The sequence below is a fragment of the Anopheles stephensi genome, chromosome 3 (assembly GCF_013141755.1).
Source record: "Anopheles stephensi strain Indian chromosome 3, UCI_ANSTEP_V1.0, whole genome shotgun sequence".
In the NCBI taxonomy this organism is placed as follows: Eukaryota; Metazoa; Arthropoda; class Insecta; order Diptera; family Culicidae; genus Anopheles; species Anopheles stephensi.
The window spans coordinates 48,781,690-48,799,413 of record NC_050203.1 but is presented as its reverse complement, the minus strand read 5'-3'; the positions used below and the strand labels follow the sequence as shown (position 1 = coordinate 48,799,413).

Here is a 17,724-nt window from a genome sequence, read left to right as displayed (position 1 = left end):
CTATCCGGACGGTTTGAGGTAATTGGATGGAAGTGATCCTTTATGCGCCTAAGGAGCATTCCATAGTAAAGGTAGGAACGGTCAGTTTCTTTCATGAAAAGCCTTGCTCGCGTCTTTAAACGCACGAGAAGCTGTATTTTTTTAGGGGCGATGAGAATTTTCCCACCCAATACTATCTTTATCGTTGGTTGGTGCTGGTATAACGCAAAACCAGACAAAGATCCTTGAAATGCCATGGTTGAAAACAAGTGGCAAACAATGTTGCCCACTGGAAGTGAGTTGAGCTGAGGCGCAACCGACACCGGATTTCAGGTGTGTAGGCATCGGGCATCGAGTTCATAAAATGTCAACCGCTGGAACATACTTAGGGCAGCTTCCCCCGGCCATAAATTCTTCCATCGAACAAAAAAGGAAGCCCTCAACCTGTATGAATGAACCACACTTTAAGCGCCGAGCAGGAAGCTCACAAAATTACAGAAGAGGGATATATAAGTGCTTTTCAACTTTCCGCATTCTTTACGGGCTTGTTGGGAAAAGTATGGTCACAGGAATTTAACGTCACACCGGATATTACGACGCAGTGTTGGTATTCGTCTTAACATCTGATGTGGAAGTTTCTTCAATATCTGCACATTTTGTTTGGGTTTAGAGTAATAAAATCTTGTAATCATAAATAGTTAAAGAGGTAGCTTAAATGATTGGCGTTTCTAGTTGCTGTAGTTGTCCGGTAGCCGAGGCGATAGCAGCGGCGGCGGTCTTCATAGGGCAGGAGTGGGATTGAATTTCATTTAGACCGTCGTGCCGTACGCAGGGCTGACCATCCTTACTTACTTATCAGGAGCTGCACCTGATTCGTGTTCTTGGCCTGCTCCAACAATCCTCGATATCGTTCGCGGCTTATTTGCTCGATCCTTTGGTAAGCTACAGATAGGTAGGAGAGCCTCCGATGATGTCTTTGTGATCAGCGTATACCAAGATCTGGATTGACCTATAGAAGATGATCTGATAGACTAACTATCTAGCTGCGGTTAAATTTAAGTCGAGGAAAGCTAGAAATCTCTTCCCAAATCCTTTCGAGATTGTAGAGCAAATGAAGGTCCGTCTGTATCACAATCAAACTCAGTGTTATACCCAAAAATATATTAAGGCCAACAAACATGCTGTACCATTGAATTATTTCATTACAAATCTGTAATTGAGCGTGAATCTTTCTAATGCCTGTGCTCCACTTCACACAACCTTGGTCGCTTAACATCGCCGTGTACTATCCGTGCATTTTTGTTCAGTCTGTGCTCAAGCAGCAGTTCGCCTTGCGGCATGGTTTTGAAGTTTCCTTGTTTTACTTTGTGTTTCTGGCTCCCAAAATCTTATGAACTTCCAGCTTCACCTGGTACCGCGGCAGTCGCAGGCATCCCACGAACAAAGTTCATCCTTGCTTTCGAACGCACACCGAACAAGGCACGGGCAGAGGAAAAACAGCCGCCAGGCGTCTATCAAACTCGCATAAAACAATGTTCGATGTTAAATCAAATAAAAGTGGGTTTATAAATTTCTCAAAAATCATAAATACTTTGCCCAAAACCTCCGAATAAAACTGGATCCAGGTTTTTATTGCCTATCTGCGTCTTGTTCATCGTTTTTGTGATTTTTTTGTTGCGCAGGCGAAAGGAAATACACCAACGATTCCGGAGCAGACAAAGCGAGAAATCAGACCTAACGACGACGAGTAGCGTGGGGAATCCGTTGCGCCTTTATTTTTTAGGTTCGCCTCCACCCCGTTTCCTTTTCCATCAGCTTCCTTTCTCTACTTGCCGGCATCCAGATTCTCCACTCGATTCGGTATAAAGCGAAAAGTCCAAATTTTCTTTTCAAAAATCCTCTGGCACCCATCGGCATCCGTCTCGCAGAGATCCACCCCGTTCGCAGATGATTGCAAGAAAGTGGCGTATAAATGTTTCGCCATCCGTTCCTGCCAGTGCCAGAAGCAGTTTGCTCTCGCAGTCTGCCCACGTGGAAATGTACATTAACTACAGGGGGAAGGAAACGAAGCGAATGCTTGTACCGCCGAAAAAGATATTCTCTAACAAAAATCTACCAAATTTCGCTCATAATTAATAACATCAAAGCTCGGAGATCGGTAAACGGTTGTTGGCACCGGATCCGAGCTCACCCTGCCATTGCTGCTGATTTTTCCGCGGGAATCCACTTGAATCCACAAGTTCCCAGTAGACCAACAACGATTCAAAAAAAAAACTCATCTCCTCCAGAGGGTGGCGTTGTTCACGGGAAACGCTTATAGACAGAAGAAAAAAAACCGCGTAAAACCAAACTTCCAACCATCGTGACATGTTTTCAGTCACCAGCGATCCGGGCAGCCTTTGACGGTGCGACTAGCGAATTAAGGTTGTTCCTCGATTCGGAGAATGAAACACACGCTGCTGGTGGAGCAAAAATCACAACCAGCCAAATTATGCTCCCAGGAGCGCTCGGCAAGTCCTAGGAACGTTGGTGACTGTGTTTGACTCCAATGAAGCTTTGGGGGTTTCTCTATTTGACGATAGACTCAACCTCAACGACCAGCTATCGCCTGCAAACTGACGCAAGCATTTTCTCATCAGGTGCAAAACTTTCCCAAGCCACTAGTAGCATGCCGCACGACCGAGGACACTTTTCCTCCCTGCTTGCCGGCCAGAACAAAACATCGCATGAAAATGTTTTCAGTTCGGTAACGTTTTTTCTGTGTGTCTCATTCCTGCAAAGCACGGTTCACAGCTTCCGGTCGGAATGGAATGTGTTTTCTTTTTGTGCGCTTCCGGTAGCATCGTTCGTCTAACCTTTTTTCGCCCTGCCAATTGTTTGGTTCCTTTCTTCACTCCCGCTTTACTGTTGAATGCAATATCGCTTTCGCTAAATCTTTCGAATTTTATTTCAACTTCTTCTTCCGTCGGTATTACCATTTTATCGCCGGCTAGCTTCGGTGTGGCCGTTTTAGTTGCTTTAGATTTTGTTTTTGAGCTTCCACTTTAAAATGAGGAATATTCGAGGGCCGCTAGCTATGGTAAAATTCCTTCGGAAATGAACCAAAACTAAAATGAAACCCTACGAAAAGTGAATGAAAGGACCTCTGTCCAATTCCATTTTCAATGGGTGAGGATAGGTTGGGTATGTTTGTTCTTAATTTATTCGCTGTCATGGTCGAACACAATCTGTGAGTGCCTTGACTGTTCAGCTAGCAATGATCAATTTTTAAATTCCTGCTTCGCGTTTTGGAAGGATCTCCGTCTTCTTGGCTTAACGATCTGATAGTTCATGCCTGCCATTTAATAGCTTGCTAGACTTATTGATTCCACGTAATCGGATAGTCAGTTTTCACCCCGAGTGAACGCTGGTGATGGAACTCGAACCCCTGTCCTCCGGTGCGAAGATCGACGCCGCAATCGACCAAACTCGCGAAATGATATTTAATTAAATACTCAACTTCAAACACAAAGAGAACGAGAGGAAAGATGGAAATGCTGACTGAATTCGATTCAAATTTTCTTTAAAAAAAACACTAAAACAGCCTACGTATCTGAGTCCAAATATTGCTAGTTACAAGTTGATAGTGCAAAAATTTATCGATGGCATTAAACAGTTTTTCAACATAAATGAAATTTAAAATATGTGTATCAATATTGCAACGTAAAGAAATTGTCATAAAACAAAAGAAAAACGGCTCATTCAAAATTGTGAGAAATCGCAAACGTCTGAAATTAAACGTCAAACCAAACCGACAGTTGCGCACAGTGGTCGATCGGATGTAAATCCATGGCCATGGTTCAGAGTACAATTTTACAAAACATGCGTCGTTTTGAGATTGTAAAAAAATCAAATAAGATATTTTATCGCTTCAGTTTTTTATCAATGCACATGCTGCTGTTCGAACACCTTTCCCTAGACGCAATTTCAATAAACAAAAGTCGACATTGCGTATGTCGATTCATCGGACTACTGCAAATACGAATAAAACTCGGTACAATTTTCTTTTCTTGCTTAATTTATCAGATTCACAATTGATAAAAACTAAAATTCAACAAAAACTTGGTTTTTCACGTTTTTATCTTATTAAATGTCTTCCCGCAAACCTTCGTGAATGTCGACTCGCCTGTCAAGTTCTCGGAAGCATCGAAATCATAACAACCGCCATTTTTTACCATCGCCGATTGCAGCAGTAGGCACCAATTGCAGTGAAAAACTCCAGCTTAGAAAAGTTCGTGCAAGTGATTTCGGCGAGGAAAAACTCGGTCTGTGAACGCTTTGGACGCGTACCGTGGGTACGAAGCGATCTAGCTTACTAGAGCCGATCGTTATCGCTGCTTTCGCTGGCAAAGATACATTCCGCCAAAGAGTTTTTTTACGGTGGCAATCATCTTGTAGCGCTAGCCGTAAGTTTGCATTTGCGTGTGTGTGCGTGTGTGCGAAGGTCTGGCGAAAGAGCGACTGGAAAGAGATAGCGATAGAGCGCGCGCGTACGAAAAGGAAGCGCAAACACACGCACCACCATAGTGACAAAAGTGACGCGCGGCCGCTTCACAAAAACAGTTGAGCCCGTTTTCATACGAATCCCGTAGGGCACGCCGGAAGAGCTGTCCATCGTTTGCCTTTGCGTTCTATTGCTGCTTTTGGCTACGTGTGCATAATTGTCACATTAAGCGTGCCCACCCCCCGGCCGCCATCATTGTCGGCTTGGCGTCGGCTTATCGGACGGCTTAATTGATCGTGTGTGTGTGTGTGTGTGTTAGAAGTGCGTACGCGCGGGCACCAGCAGCAGCAGCAGCCACTACCATACGTCGCAGAGTGCGGGTAGTACGAAGAAGAGTCGGTCACCGAAAGCGATCCCGGAGGTGGAATCCTTCAAGTGCTGCAACGGCGAAAGAAGAATACGGCAAGCAGTAGGCGCGGCGGAGCAGTTTCCAAGCAGCGAGTAGCAACATAAAACAAACAAAAATGTCCGACAGCACGGGTTACGCTGTTAACGATCTCGTGTGGTGAGTGGTTTTTGTCGTGAAAAGCACCATTTTTCAGCGCTGGAGAAAAGTTCTGTTTTGATATCCCGTCGTAGGCCCGTAAGATTGGCTCGGGAGGGGAATGTTTGACGGCATCGTAAACCGTGTCCGTGTGTACGGTTTCGAGTACATTTGCATCAGTGTCGCAACGAAAGAAGCGGGAGAATAGGCAACATAACCTCAAAAAACGAAGTGTTGTTTTTCTTCTGCATCCATGTGACGATTGTTTAGTAATATATGTTGGTATGTTTCTCTCCATATTACGTGCTTTCTTCGGTACAGGGCCAAAATGAAGGGATTCTCGCCCTGGCCTGGCCGTATCTCAGTCCCACCGGCAGAGCTGCGGAAAATTGCGGTTAAAAAGAACAATCCAGTGAAGTGTATTTTCTTCTTTGGCTCCAACAACTAGTGAGTAAATCCATCAACATTCCGTACGCTCATGTGGCTATAGGTCGTGCACTAATGCATCATGCTTTATTTACAGCGCTTGGATCGAGGAAACGCAAATCAAGCCGTATCTTGAGTTCAAGGATACGTTGCTGAATTCTTGCAAAACGGCTCAGTTCAAAGAGGCTTTGAAACAGATAGAAGAATTCCGTGTAAATCCGGAGGTAATTATGCGAAACCCGCCGCGCTGCCAGAAGACGCTATAGCTCGACCTCATGAATATCTTCTTTGCCGCAGAAATTTCAGCCTCTGTTTGTGGGTGAAAACGAAGCCGCCAATCGGCCGGATCCGGACGAAGAGTTTAATAGACTCCGTGAAGGTGTTGCCAGCGGTACGGAGGAGAGCGGAGCAGAGGATGGAGCTTCCGTGAATAACACGTCGACCCCCGCCGTTCTTGAATCGGTGGACGATGTCACCTCAACGCCGCTGGTAAAGAAGTCAGCTAAGAAGAAAGTACGTGCCTCGTTGCCAATCAAGTTGAACGTGGATAAGGTGGTGTGTGATCGAGATTATTACTTTCCATTGTCATGTTTGGCACCAAGACCTGTCGAAAATTAGCACCCCGTCAGTAGTGTGTGGGCTCTGTAAGGCTACACATCCCCTGTAGAATAGTTGGTGCATTCCGTGACGAACTATTCCATTGCTAGAGTCGACTAACCGTGTTATGGTTTTGTTTTTCTTGCTCCACAGACGTCGGTCACGAAAGTGCGTTCGGTAGGCAACAAATCGAAAGCCGCACTGGACGATGGTGTGACCAGTACGCCATCCCCCAAGCGCAAGAAGAAGCTGTTGAATGATTCGGCAGAATTATCTACCCTGGATATTGATAGCTATGCTAGTCCGGTCAGACGCAATGCGCCGGTGACGCACCTGCTGAATCGTCCGGTCACTGTAACCCGACCAGAGACACCCGAGATCGATATGTCAAGCGTTTCAAATGCGGTCCAATCGCGCAATATCAAAGCATCGCAGCTGAAGTTCGGCTTCCTCGGGCTTGGCGTGATGGGTTGCGGAATTGTGAAAAATCTTATCAAATCCGGACACTCGGTCGTTGTCTGGAATCGTAGCGCTAACAAATGCCGCAAGTTCCAGGAGGTCGGTGCCGAGGTTGCGGATACCCCTTCCGACGTGGTGGAAATGACCGATGTCACTTATTCGTGTGTGTCTGATCCCCAGGTTGCAAAGGATGTAAGTAACAGGACGATCAGTCTTGCGTGAAGAATTGTGGGAATGAGAGCTGGGGGATTCATTGTGCTTTATGATTGCTTTATCCAGATGGTGTTCGGTAATTGCGGAGTAATGTCGGCAAACCTGGCCGGCAAGGGTTACGTTGAGATGACTGGTGTCGATCCGGAAACATCTAATGACATCAATGAGGCAATCATCTCCAAAGGTGGCCGTTATTTGGAAGCACAAGTAAGTATGGAGCTTCAGTCGGATGCAGCGAGAAGCAATATTTAAACGTGTCTTATCCTGTCGCTCAGATACAAGGCTCGAAGAACCAAGCGGAAGAGGGAACGCTCATCATTTTGGCTAGCGGCGATCGATTGCTGTTCGAGGAGTGTCAAAGCTGCTTCGAAGCCATTTCCCGCAATTCGTTCTACCTGGGCGACGTCGGCAATGCTACAAAGATGAATCTAATTTTGCAGATGATTTCCGGCATTACGCTGGCCGGAGTGGCGGAAGCGATGGCACTTGGTAGGTAGACACGAAGTGGTGGTGCATTCAATTGCATTGTAGATTGATAATGTTCACGTGTGCTTTTTCGCAGCGGACCGTGCTGGACTGCAGCAAAAAGACGTGCTGGAAGTGTTAGAATTAACTAGCATGTCCTCGGAAATGATGCTGCAAAAGGGAAATGGTGAGTAAAGATTGCTTCGTTTTTTGTTTCTGCTTTTGTTTTAATAATCCTTTCTTCTACACGTAACGTAGCCATCATCAAGGGCGAATTTCCGACCCATCAAGCGCTGAAGCATATGCAGAAAGACCTCAAGCTTGCGTTAAGCCTAGCGGACGGACTGGAGCAATCGGTGCCCATTACGGCCGCCTCGAACGAGGTGTACAAACACGCCAAACGTCTTGGGTACGGTTCGCACGACGCCAGCGCTGTCTACGTACGGGCTCGGTTTTAACAGCGACCGGGCGGATGGCCGTCGTAGTGAGCTGACTGGCTGACTGTTGTGCAGCAGCGAACCAGAGAGAGCCCCCCATACAGAAAGGTAGAAGTAGTGCCGCGTTAGTGTGTTAAGTTGACGACAACTTGAGATGTGGACCTTGTCGTGTGTGTAGCTGTGTCGCAACCCGAGTGTAGCACGCCCACTGATGGACTTTCTTTTTGTTCCAATTGACCGGAAATAATACCCTCTTTCTCTGTGCCTATCTGTGCGTGTTTTGTACGAAATAGGTGGTGCATTATTTACATAGGCCTGGAACTACAATTTTGACACATAGCGACACACTTACTGACGTTTTGTCGGTATAAAGATGATTCTGTTTTGACTTCGTACAAGGAACGACTCATAAAGAGATTTTTCTACTTTATTCTTCTGCTCCTTGTTTTTTACCTTTTGTGTGGTAAAAAAAAACTCGGAACGGCTCTTTTCGATCTTGATTGTTTTCGTCGGCATCTTGCTCGAAAATCTTTGTGCATTTATCAATCGGAAGTATTTAATCGTTTGACAAAATCTAATTTCGAAGCTCTATTATTTTCTTATTTTGTATATCTTGAAGAGGGGATTGGAATTGGAACAAAGAAACCGGGAGGGTAGTAGACATGAGATGCACAGACACAAGTACACCATCGAAGCTGCAATAGGGAGTCCTGTTGAAGATATATACATATATATATATTTTTGATGGGGAAAGTGTTTTTCCTCTTTTAGTTTTCTTTACATGTTCAACATATTTTCTCTTAGATTTAACGAAAGCAAGCATAACCCGGCCGTTTTGTGTAGAGATATTGCTACAATCTCTACAAAGCAGTACCGGACGATTGAGTATGTTGTGTATAGCGTGCTAGCGATAGCAGGAGCTATATAGGGTGGCAGATAGTATCCCAAATTTTTATAATTTTTAGTTAGATTTCATTAGCGCGCGCACGTGTGTGAAGCTGAAATAATAGTGTCTTGTTGCTGCACATGCATAGTTGTTTATTTTTTTTTTTTATTAGTGGTTCATATTTTTGGTCTCTAAATTGTTCTATGCAAGAAAAATCAGTTAACTTTTTTACATCCCGCGAGTGTAAAGCGCTGTCTGCACGCGAGCCATATCTACACGAATCGAAAGTAAGCGTGACACAACACATTGAAGCTAGGGTTGGTAGTCCGTTGGAGTTGTATGAATATTGTAGAGAGATGGGCAAAATTAAATTACTAATTAATGCGCCACATCATTACAGTAATTTCGACTACAATGCAAGAGATTGTGTCAAGAGCTCGGTCTTATTACCGATAATTCATCAGAAGAACGTAGAAATGTTTGGGTAACGCTTACTTTCAATGACGCATCGTGTAGATATCGGGTACGAAGCAGGAATAAAAAGGTTATCGTGTAAGTACAACATTTCATCGCTACCAAACGGACTGATTTTTAGCGAATGAGAAAGAACGAAAGAGTAAAACAAAATCGATAGCAGAAAGTATACAAGAAGCAGGTCCCTGAAACACGTGAAGCTAACAACAAAGTAAAAAAATCATAATGTAGAAAAACTAAAGACGATATATTATGCCCTAGCACGACGAAATTACTTGGACTGCGAGGAGGTGTGAATATTTTTTTTTTTTGCGAAAAGAAAAGAAAAATAAATAACCTCTTTGCAACAACTTGGTAGCGGCGCAGTCAACACTGAAACACGAGAGAAAGAGAGCTTTGTAAGATAAATCTCTTTTAGGAAAGAAGCTAAAGTGCAAACAAACGTCGACCAACGCATAAACCAATCGTACGCGCTACAGAGGCGCATTATCTTTGCCGAACTGGCGAGCAGGAGCTAGGAAATGGATGATAAGTTTTTCCTAGAGTAAATATTACTCTCTGGAAATCGCTCCGCGTTTCATACACACTAATAACACCATTTTACGTTACGGGTGTTCTTCTCGATGAACGCCCCAAAACAAATAGAAACACTTTGCGTGACACGAAACGATGCAACTAATACAAATCGGAGAGTAAATAAATGTTAATTTACGTATCGATACACATAACAACAACGGGCACAGGGTTACAAATGTTCAGTTACTAGAGATAGTTTGTGTTTTCAAAAGTGCGCCATCAACAATGCACGAAGCGAGGTGTGCATTTTGATAACCGAAATGGTATACAATATTCAAACCAAATCATCAATCCCTTCGCAATACGTAATATGGTTTTAACTTGTCCACTGCAAGCAAGGTTCTCGCGAGTTTTTGCGTTGTTTTCGTATATTTTGGGTCGCATCTCCTATGCTTGGCAGATTGATTTATTGGAGACACAAAATGAGAAGACTTAAAAATGATAATAAATTTTGTTGTGCAACTAATGTTATGTGACATTCATTAACAGAGAATACAGTCTTCGATCTTTTAGCTTAGTTGCCATTGCAACACAATGAACTTTAGTTACAATAATTGTCTTTTTAGAAAAGTCTCATAAACTGCATTTAGAGGAGGAAGTGTTATTTAGCGTTTTAACTTTATCCTTAGACTATAAATTCTATACTCTAAGGATATAGAGTATCGATCGTTAGCGGGGGGCATCTTCGGGGAAACGAGCAAACGGTCCAGTTGGGATTTCATGCCGGTTGCAATTTAAGGGCCGCTATTTCCTATTGTAGTTTTTTGCATTTTCCCTTTCTTGGATGGATCAGAAGCAAATGCCAGGATTTCGCGCCTCCTCGCATGAAATATTTCATTTGAAAAATGACAAACGAATAGTTTCATGAAGTGTGTGTTTGACAGCTTCGTCAATATTTTGAAGTCGATTCAAAATCTTCGTCAAATATTCACACTTTATGGTCTATTTATATTGTAATTTATTAAATTCGATTTAATTGAAGAAACTGTGGTGACTTTCATCAAAAGTAACTGTGGATTAAATTCTTTATATGGATTTGGCCATGATGCTTAACGATTTTAGCAAACTGTTCCTATTTTAAAGCACTGCAGTACAGCATTTGTACTTTATATTTATCAGTTTGGATAACTTTAATGTTTAATAATACAGGTTTTTATGCATTAAAATATCAATTTTGAAGCAAACTCTGCCCATTTTACGAAAATTCCTTTCACCAAATGTCAGTTCGCAACGTATGGTGATGTCCGCGGCAAGCGCCCACCGTGCATTGAGTGCTGAACAGCAGGAATGACAACAACAATAAGAAAATAAAATGGCGATCTTTGCGTGTTGTACATTTTTCATTGCGGCCGTTTAAGGTGATTTTTCGACTGAAAGTGATTCGGTATCGTGTATTGTGGGTGCGCGGTGGCCGTCGGAAGTGGCCAGCTGCCGGAAAAACTAGTGGTCAGGTGGATGCTCGGCCGTTCCCGAGCCCTATGGACATGTAATTATACGGTGGCCACGGGTGATTCCGTCGTTGGCGATTGTGAACAAATGAAATTTGTAATGCTGGTGTGGTGCAGGTTGGTGGTGGTAGTGGTTGTGGTGGCCTCGATGAAGGGCACGATGACGGCGAGTGTGAGCGGAACGGGAGGATCCTGACGTGCAAGGGTCGCAAATAGAGAGCCCAAAAAAAAAAAAATGAACAATCGTGTGATGCAGTTGAAATTCGGGAAAGGAAATAACTGAAAAATGCTGCCCCCAATAATCAATTTCGTTGTTCGTTCATTTGCAGTGCAGACGGAAATCCCCACAACGTTCGGTTTGTAACTGACGGATCTACTTTGCCTGTTACTTTTGCGCCCTTCTGCTCTCCCTCTTTCCCTACACCTTATCGCTGCTCTGCTGGCCGCTGGCAGAGCAGCAGCAAATACCTGGCCCTCCGTCACTCCTTCCGTCTCTCTGCACGTTCATAATCATTACTATCACCGTCGACGGACGGACGGTGGTGCCCTTTTTTTGCGAATGTGGTATATTTTTGAAATCGCTCGTTTCTTCTCGAAGATACGATAGAAAACAAGCAAGTTTTGCGGGGATAGCTGAAACAAGGGTGCAGGCAACGAAAATTATCAACCACACGGCTATTGCGTACTGAATGTGTGGATGATGATGATGTACTCCACAAGCCCTACGTGCTGTTACGATACATTGTAGAGCGTGTATATGTGTCTGTGTGTATAGGTGGTTGTGAGTCATGTGCGTGTGTTTCGACGGGCCACCAACAAGTACAACATCTTGGGGATTTTCGGTTTTTATTTTTCCTTCCTAACTACATTAATCCAGTAGCAAACGGGAAGAACCCTGCTCCATTGTTACATTGTTGCATTGCACATGCAAACACACGCACACACACACACGTGCACGCATGCCTACAGACGTAGACACACACAGGCACGTTGGTGGTGACAATCGGCATCCTGGTGTCGTTGCGCCGGTATCCTTTGCACAGAGTGTGTGAATGCGACAGAGGATGAAAGCGAAAATCACGCAGAAAAAGTTTCAGAAATCCCATAAAAGTCCTTGTGCGGTTGACATTTGAGAGAAGCGAAGGCTAATGGCAGTGGTATAAACACACATACACACATACATACCAGATTTATGCATGTGTGTTTGTGGGTGACTGACTCTGTGTGTGTGCGCGCACGTATGGTTGCGTGTTTTTATGGTGTGTGCATTGCTATTTCTCCCCCCTTGATCGTAGCATGCCATGCATGCGTGTGCCGATTTGAAGAAGTGTTGCTAGACTGTTGCTGCTGCTTCTTCAGCTGAAAGTTAGCAGCATTTCATAGCGTTTTGATAAGAAGCATGTTTACAGCATTACGCGATTGATGGCGTTTGTCACAATTTTGCAAAACCGGTGCGCGATGGTGAGTTTTCGTTTATGCCCAAAAGCATTGGTCTTTTCGTTTTGGAGTGTTTTCGTTGGTTTGGTTTTGGGTTCAAACCGTGGTTTTTTTAGTGTACGTGAAACAGTGCCGACGTGTGACACAGCCAAGCTCTTTCCATAACCGTCTCGCTGGTGAAAGCGGTAAAGACTACGGCTAGACTACGTGAGCGAAAAAGAAACGATATAAAACAACAAAATGAATGCAAAAGAAAAATCGGGAAAAGCATTACACAAAGACTTTGGGCTAGCAGCTCCCGTTGGCAGTTGTGTTTTCCATTCAACCATTCATAGAGCCAATGGACGACGAAGAAGATGCGGACAAAGGCGAAGCGTCGAGGCTGCCCTGCGTGAAGGTAGTGGTACGTCCGCAAATGAAAACTTATTGAGAAGCAAGAAAAAAAAAATCCGTCGTAACATTGAATGCGGAACGAAAATTGGTTGCACAGGGTTGCCAGAAAGGAAGTGCCAGAAAACCTCCCTCCCCGAGAAACGGTGAGGTGAGAAGAAGCGGTCGAGCAGCGGCAGCTAACCCGCAGCAGAGTGAGAAGTGAGCCCCACCGTTTGTTGCTAATGAGACGTTTTTGGGTGAAGTACAAGATGCGAGGAAGACTAACTCAGTGTGTCCCGGCGAAGGGGGTGAGAAGCAGCAAATAACACACACAAAAAAAAAACTCACTACGAGATAGAGCCAATTATAGAGTGGAGGCCCCAAGACGGACGACTGTGTGTGATTATGTGCGAGAATGGTCGCACGAGTAAACCTATCGCGTGGTGTGCGTGTGCTTTCGGTCGCACGTTGGTTTCGTCGCCTGCCTTTCTTTCCATCATCGCATCAGCATCGCCTTCTTCTTCGGCAAACGTTTGATTGTGACACAAGCAAGCGAAGAAGGAAGGGAAGGTGCGGCAGCGCAGACCCCACAATACACAACACGGCAACAGTAGCCAGCAGCAGCAGCTGTACCGTCCCTCGCGAATGAGAGCAGTCACCGCTCAAGGAAAAAAGTAATCGCAAGTGAGCAGCGCTGAGCATCGCTGAGGATGAGAAGCGCGGACAACGTCAACCGAAATCCATTCGAGTTGATATCGCATTTCACAATTATATTGCTGTTTTTAGCAACACATATCAGTACACGCGGTTTGTCTGGCATCAGCGATGAAACTTCCATTACAAACAATGCTCACGCACAACGTTGCATTTGCTAAAAGAAATCTCAAACTGCCGACCCGACCCTCAACCAACAACGATCACTGCTCAATAATGCTGCAAATGGACTACATTTTGTCCCTTGAATGGAGGGAATATTCCCTGCCCGTCCCAATGGGAGTCTGTGTCTCGGAACCAACACAATCTCAACGGAGGAAATCCTCATTAGAAAAGCGGAACCTGAAGGAAACAGGCCGATTGCAAGAGAAAACACACACGTGCATTGCTGTACCCTTCTTGGCTGTGAGAACCGCGCTAAGATCAACCAAGCTCCGTATGTATGGAAATGGTGAATCGGAAATCGAAAAGGATATCCCGTATAAAATGCAATTCGAGGGTAACCCTGCGACGGTAACCTTTTTTTATTATGTTTAAAAGGTTCGTTGCACGGCATCTCCGTGGAAGGAGAGGGTTCTTTTTTAAGGCAGTATTTGTGCGCTCAAACTGTTGCTAATGCTATAAACTTTGACATTTAAGCGCTGTATCGGTGCAAAACAGTAGAAAGGTTGGCTGGAATCGTTTTGTAAAAAAAAATCCAGTAGATCTATTTACAGCGCACCTTGGTTTAGGTTGAGGATGGAAGTGGCGCCGGTTTTTACATGGACAGGACCGGCTATCGAATCCCATCAGGATCGTGCACGCAGGACAGACAATCCAGCTGCGTGTGAAATCGCAATAAAGTAATCTCTTGAGTATGTAGAGCCAAAAAGGCTATTCACACATGCATACGGAGAATGAAAACAAGCAAGAACATGTTCGAAACAAACATCATCAGAATTTGCACATTTTGAGATGGAATTCTCACTTTTTGTTTTTCTTATTTTTTTTTTATTGAATTGTTCGTATTGAAATATCGAGTGAGAGTACCAGTTATGGTACCAAGTTATTATGAGCGGACCAAAAGCACAAAGAAGAGTTTTTCTCGTAGAAATTCAGTTATGGTTTCTCTGTTTCGTAGATTTTTGTGTTCTGATTTTAACGCTTCGCACTAAACTTATAAGCACTATTCCAAGCCTGTGCTAATTGTTGTGCTTTCCTCATATTTTGCTTTTCCAAGGAACTCTGTTATAATCGTTTACTCACAGGAAAAATCGCACCATCAAAAGGCTTAAAATATTTTTTTTTATCAATATTCAACAATCAAAAATATTCTTAAAAGCAATCAAATTTGATATTATTGCTTGCAGTATGCTATTTGAACGATTTTCAATATTTTTTTATTCATGAGAAAACTGCCTGGTCATATTGTTAAATCAGTTTTCCAATTCAATTGTTATGTAGTTTCGTGCAATTCTACTTAAGTTAATCATTCACGAAATTCTTAAAATAATTTAGCATCGATTTGTGATTTTGTGAGGTGTAGATAGAATCAAAAATATTCTTTCTTCCGGTCCTTCCGCGTGAAGACTAACGCCGATATCGCCTCACCCACCGAACCGCCACAAACAATTGGTACAACAAACCCTGTATTCGATTGAAAGTGCTAGCAAAGTACCTATTCTGCAGATTACAAAGTGTTGTCGATTTACATAAATGGCACAGAAAGCTGCATTTAAAGCTTGAAAAACTTTTTGAGCTGACGAAGTCTCCGTAAATCCTTCGGAATTTACCATTGAAGTCATCCTGCATTACCTAGGAAAAATGCTGATTTACGTATCACAACATGAACAAACAGGAACTGAACGCATATCCAATCGTTCAATTTTTATTCGCTTACACCGTCCACCAGCTACCAGTCCTGCCGTGCTTGTGCAGTATCTATTGCCAGGTGTGGGCGAGATGTGCCCTAACTCTTGTGCGTAATATCTGCCCTGCATGCACTAAAGTGGAATGCAGCCGAACTTCTTCGATAGGCCATAAGGGTGGGTGGTTGGTTGGTTTCATCCTCCCGGTTGTGAAATCAATTTGTACTAAATCAAGCGTATCGCAAACGTTTCGCTTCGGTGTGCGTTCATGTTTATTTTGCATCGACTGATAAATCGTTCGTGTTGGTTTGGTGCAAAAGTGTGTGCGTTTTTTTTTTGTTGTTGTTGCGCGACACGTTCATTTACGTCGATTTGTTTCACGATTGTGGGTGCCAGATTGTTATGAGCTTCATTTTGCAGAATGTGGGGAAAGCTTTGAAGGAATGTGCAATTGCTAATATATTACTTTACATTTATTCTAGTTTCCTACCTGTATCAACGAGAGTGTATGGTGGCGGTGTGGTGTGGGTAAGGTGGCAGGAGATTCTCCGCCCGTGCATGATTTTTTTCTAGTGATCTGTGAGTGATCTCGAACGAACGTGATAGGCTTTTATGACTAATGATCAACCAATGGTGATGTGTGATGCAAGGGAGAAGGAAGTCTAGCTGTACAGCTCGCTCAAACCCAAAAAGTGATCGTAAAAGAGGTGCATGAGTGAGGTGTAAAAAAAAAAACAGGTTGATAAAAATTTAAACCCCCAGAAGATCAAAAACAGGAAAAACAGTGGATTTAAATGCGAAAAAGCTTTCTGTGTAATTCGAGTACGATCGAAATGAAGAACACAAAACGAGTTCACAGAGATCGTGTACGATGTGCGGTGGTGCGCGTTTGTAGTGGTGGCGATAGCTAAAGAGGATGTTGTTTTCCCTATGCCCATAGTACACGCTGTGCGTGTGACTGTGTGTGTGTGTGCTGTGTTATTGTGTGTTGTGTTGTTGGCAATGATTGTTTTTTTTTCGTCGCGAATCAAATTCCCGTGCAGTGTAGTCCTGTGTCTCGTACGACCCCCAAATGTAATGCGCAATCAAGTCGTAATCCGCGTGTCATGCGATGCATATAGCGCCCAACACACAGCACACAATTATCTACCGCCTGCGTTCATACGGTGTGTACGTGCGTGTGCGTATATGGTTAGGATGGATGTGTGTTTGTGTGAGGCGCGACACGATCGCCGTTTCTAATTGTGATAACTCGCGTAATCGTAATCAGCAAGTGAGCGTGATTAAACCCCACCGGACGTTGTTTGTGGTGTTGTGGGGCCACACACGGTTGTATGTGGACGGACGTGAACGGTTTCGTGAACCCTACGCGGTGCGTGTGCGTGGCTGTGTATGCGTGTTGGTTTTGTGCCTGTTGTACGTGGTAGTAGTAAAAGCCTACTGTGACGCAAACACGTTATGTGGCTACGGGTGCAAAATAACGCAGCGTAAAACCGCACTCACACGCGAAGGAGTAAACGTTGTTGTTGTTGTTGTTGTTGGGTACTTTTGCTAACGCGAAAACCTACGAAGGTTGAAGTGATGTTGCTGCAATCATGCCCCCGCTCTAAACGTTATGCGCTATTGATTGGTGAATAGACGCACACAAAGCCAACACTCACACACACTCTTCCAATCATTGATGGAAGAACAAAAGCTCTCGCGCAACACGAAAACAGCTGCTGCTGCACTCCATACTGTGCGAGCGGATGAAAGAAAAAAAAAAGGGAGCCGATGAGTTTGTGTGTAGCGAGCATTGAGCATAATCGGATTCATTCAGCAAGAGCAAGGTGAGTAAATGTATATGCTGGTTCAAGGGTTGTAGTTTGTCTATTTCACTCTGTCACAGGGATAGTGGGAAATAGTATAAGTCGGCAGTGAGTGAGCGATGATCGTCATGCACTTGAAAGCTTAGAGAGGGTTTGTGGCGATCGCTGTTTATTGCAGCACTGCGAATCGTGCAGCACACACGCTGCACATTGCTCACGCGGTTACGTTTGTGTGCGTGTGCGGGTTATGTACCAAATTTGCGAGGATTCGGATGTTTGATAATTACTCTAAGCAATCTACATCTTAAAGTTGTCATATCTCAAACTGCACTTTGCTTTAAGCTTGTATACATTGCTTTCATGACCTGAGAAACACATTATAAAAATGTTTTTATTTTTACTCCACAACATTGTTTTTGTATCGGTTATTTTACACGAAAACAGTTTTGCAGGGCCTATTGCCCGAGAGAGCATCGAAAAAAAAATACAGAAAACAATATATATCATTCATTGTTAGCAATCAGCAACAAACAATTGTAGATACACTGCATGTTTGTGA

The 17,724-nt window shown here is 43.9% G+C and overlaps 2 protein-coding genes across 19 annotated transcripts in view; both read left to right on the top strand.

Annotated features, from left to right (window-relative positions):
- Positions 1 to 4,177: 4,177 nt before the first annotated feature.
- LOC118512659 (putative oxidoreductase GLYR1 homolog) lies at positions 4,178 to 10,005 on the top strand. Of its 3 annotated transcripts, none has more exons than XM_036057407.1 (9): positions 4,178 to 5,027; positions 5,328 to 5,453; positions 5,530 to 5,656; positions 5,730 to 5,984; positions 6,183 to 6,680; positions 6,768 to 6,908; positions 6,977 to 7,190; positions 7,264 to 7,353; positions 7,425 to 10,005. In XM_036057407.1, the coding sequence occupies exons 1-9, from the start codon at positions 4,987 to 4,989 to the stop codon at positions 7,622 to 7,624; spliced, it is 1,692 nt and encodes a 563-aa protein (XP_035913300.1). In that variant the 5' UTR covers positions 4,178 to 4,986; the 3' UTR covers positions 7,625 to 10,005. The 3 variants fall into 3 exon arrangements, with proteins under 3 accessions (XP_035913300.1, XP_035913299.1, XP_035913301.1); XM_036057406.1 differs by having other exon boundaries at positions 5,730 to 5,987; XM_036057408.1 differs by having other exon boundaries at positions 4,179 to 5,027; positions 5,730 to 5,945.
- Positions 10,006 to 10,762: 757 nt separating this feature from the next.
- Positions 10,763 to 17,724, top strand: part of LOC118512657 (AF4/FMR2 family member lilli) — a 66,025-nt gene continuing 59,063 nt past the window's right edge. For 3 of the 16 annotated variants that reach the window (XM_036057404.1, XM_036057402.1, XM_036057403.1), the window contains exons 1-2: positions 10,764 to 10,897; positions 15,840 to 15,885. The gene's annotated coding sequence lies outside the window, so the exon portion shown is untranslated. Of the gene's footprint in view, positions 11,105 to 15,839; positions 15,937 to 17,724 lie in introns of all 16 variants that reach the window. The other 13 variants (XR_004906331.1, XM_036057389.1, XM_036057399.1 and 10 more) reach the window with 12 other exon arrangements.

Bases quoted from the DNA above. Each gene is read 5' to 3' on its own strand.
- LOC118512659 (XM_036057406.1), top strand. From the start codon at position 4,987: ATGTCCGACAGCACGGGTTACGCTGTTAACGATCTCGTGTG. The intron at 6,909-6,976 runs GTAAGTATGGAG...CCTGTCGCTCAG, and splicing joins GCCGTTATTTGGAAGCACAA to ATACAAGGCTCGAAGAACCA. The intron at 7,191-7,263 runs GTAGGTAGACAC...GCTTTTTCGCAG, and splicing joins GGCGGAAGCGATGGCACTTG to CGGACCGTGCTGGACTGCAG.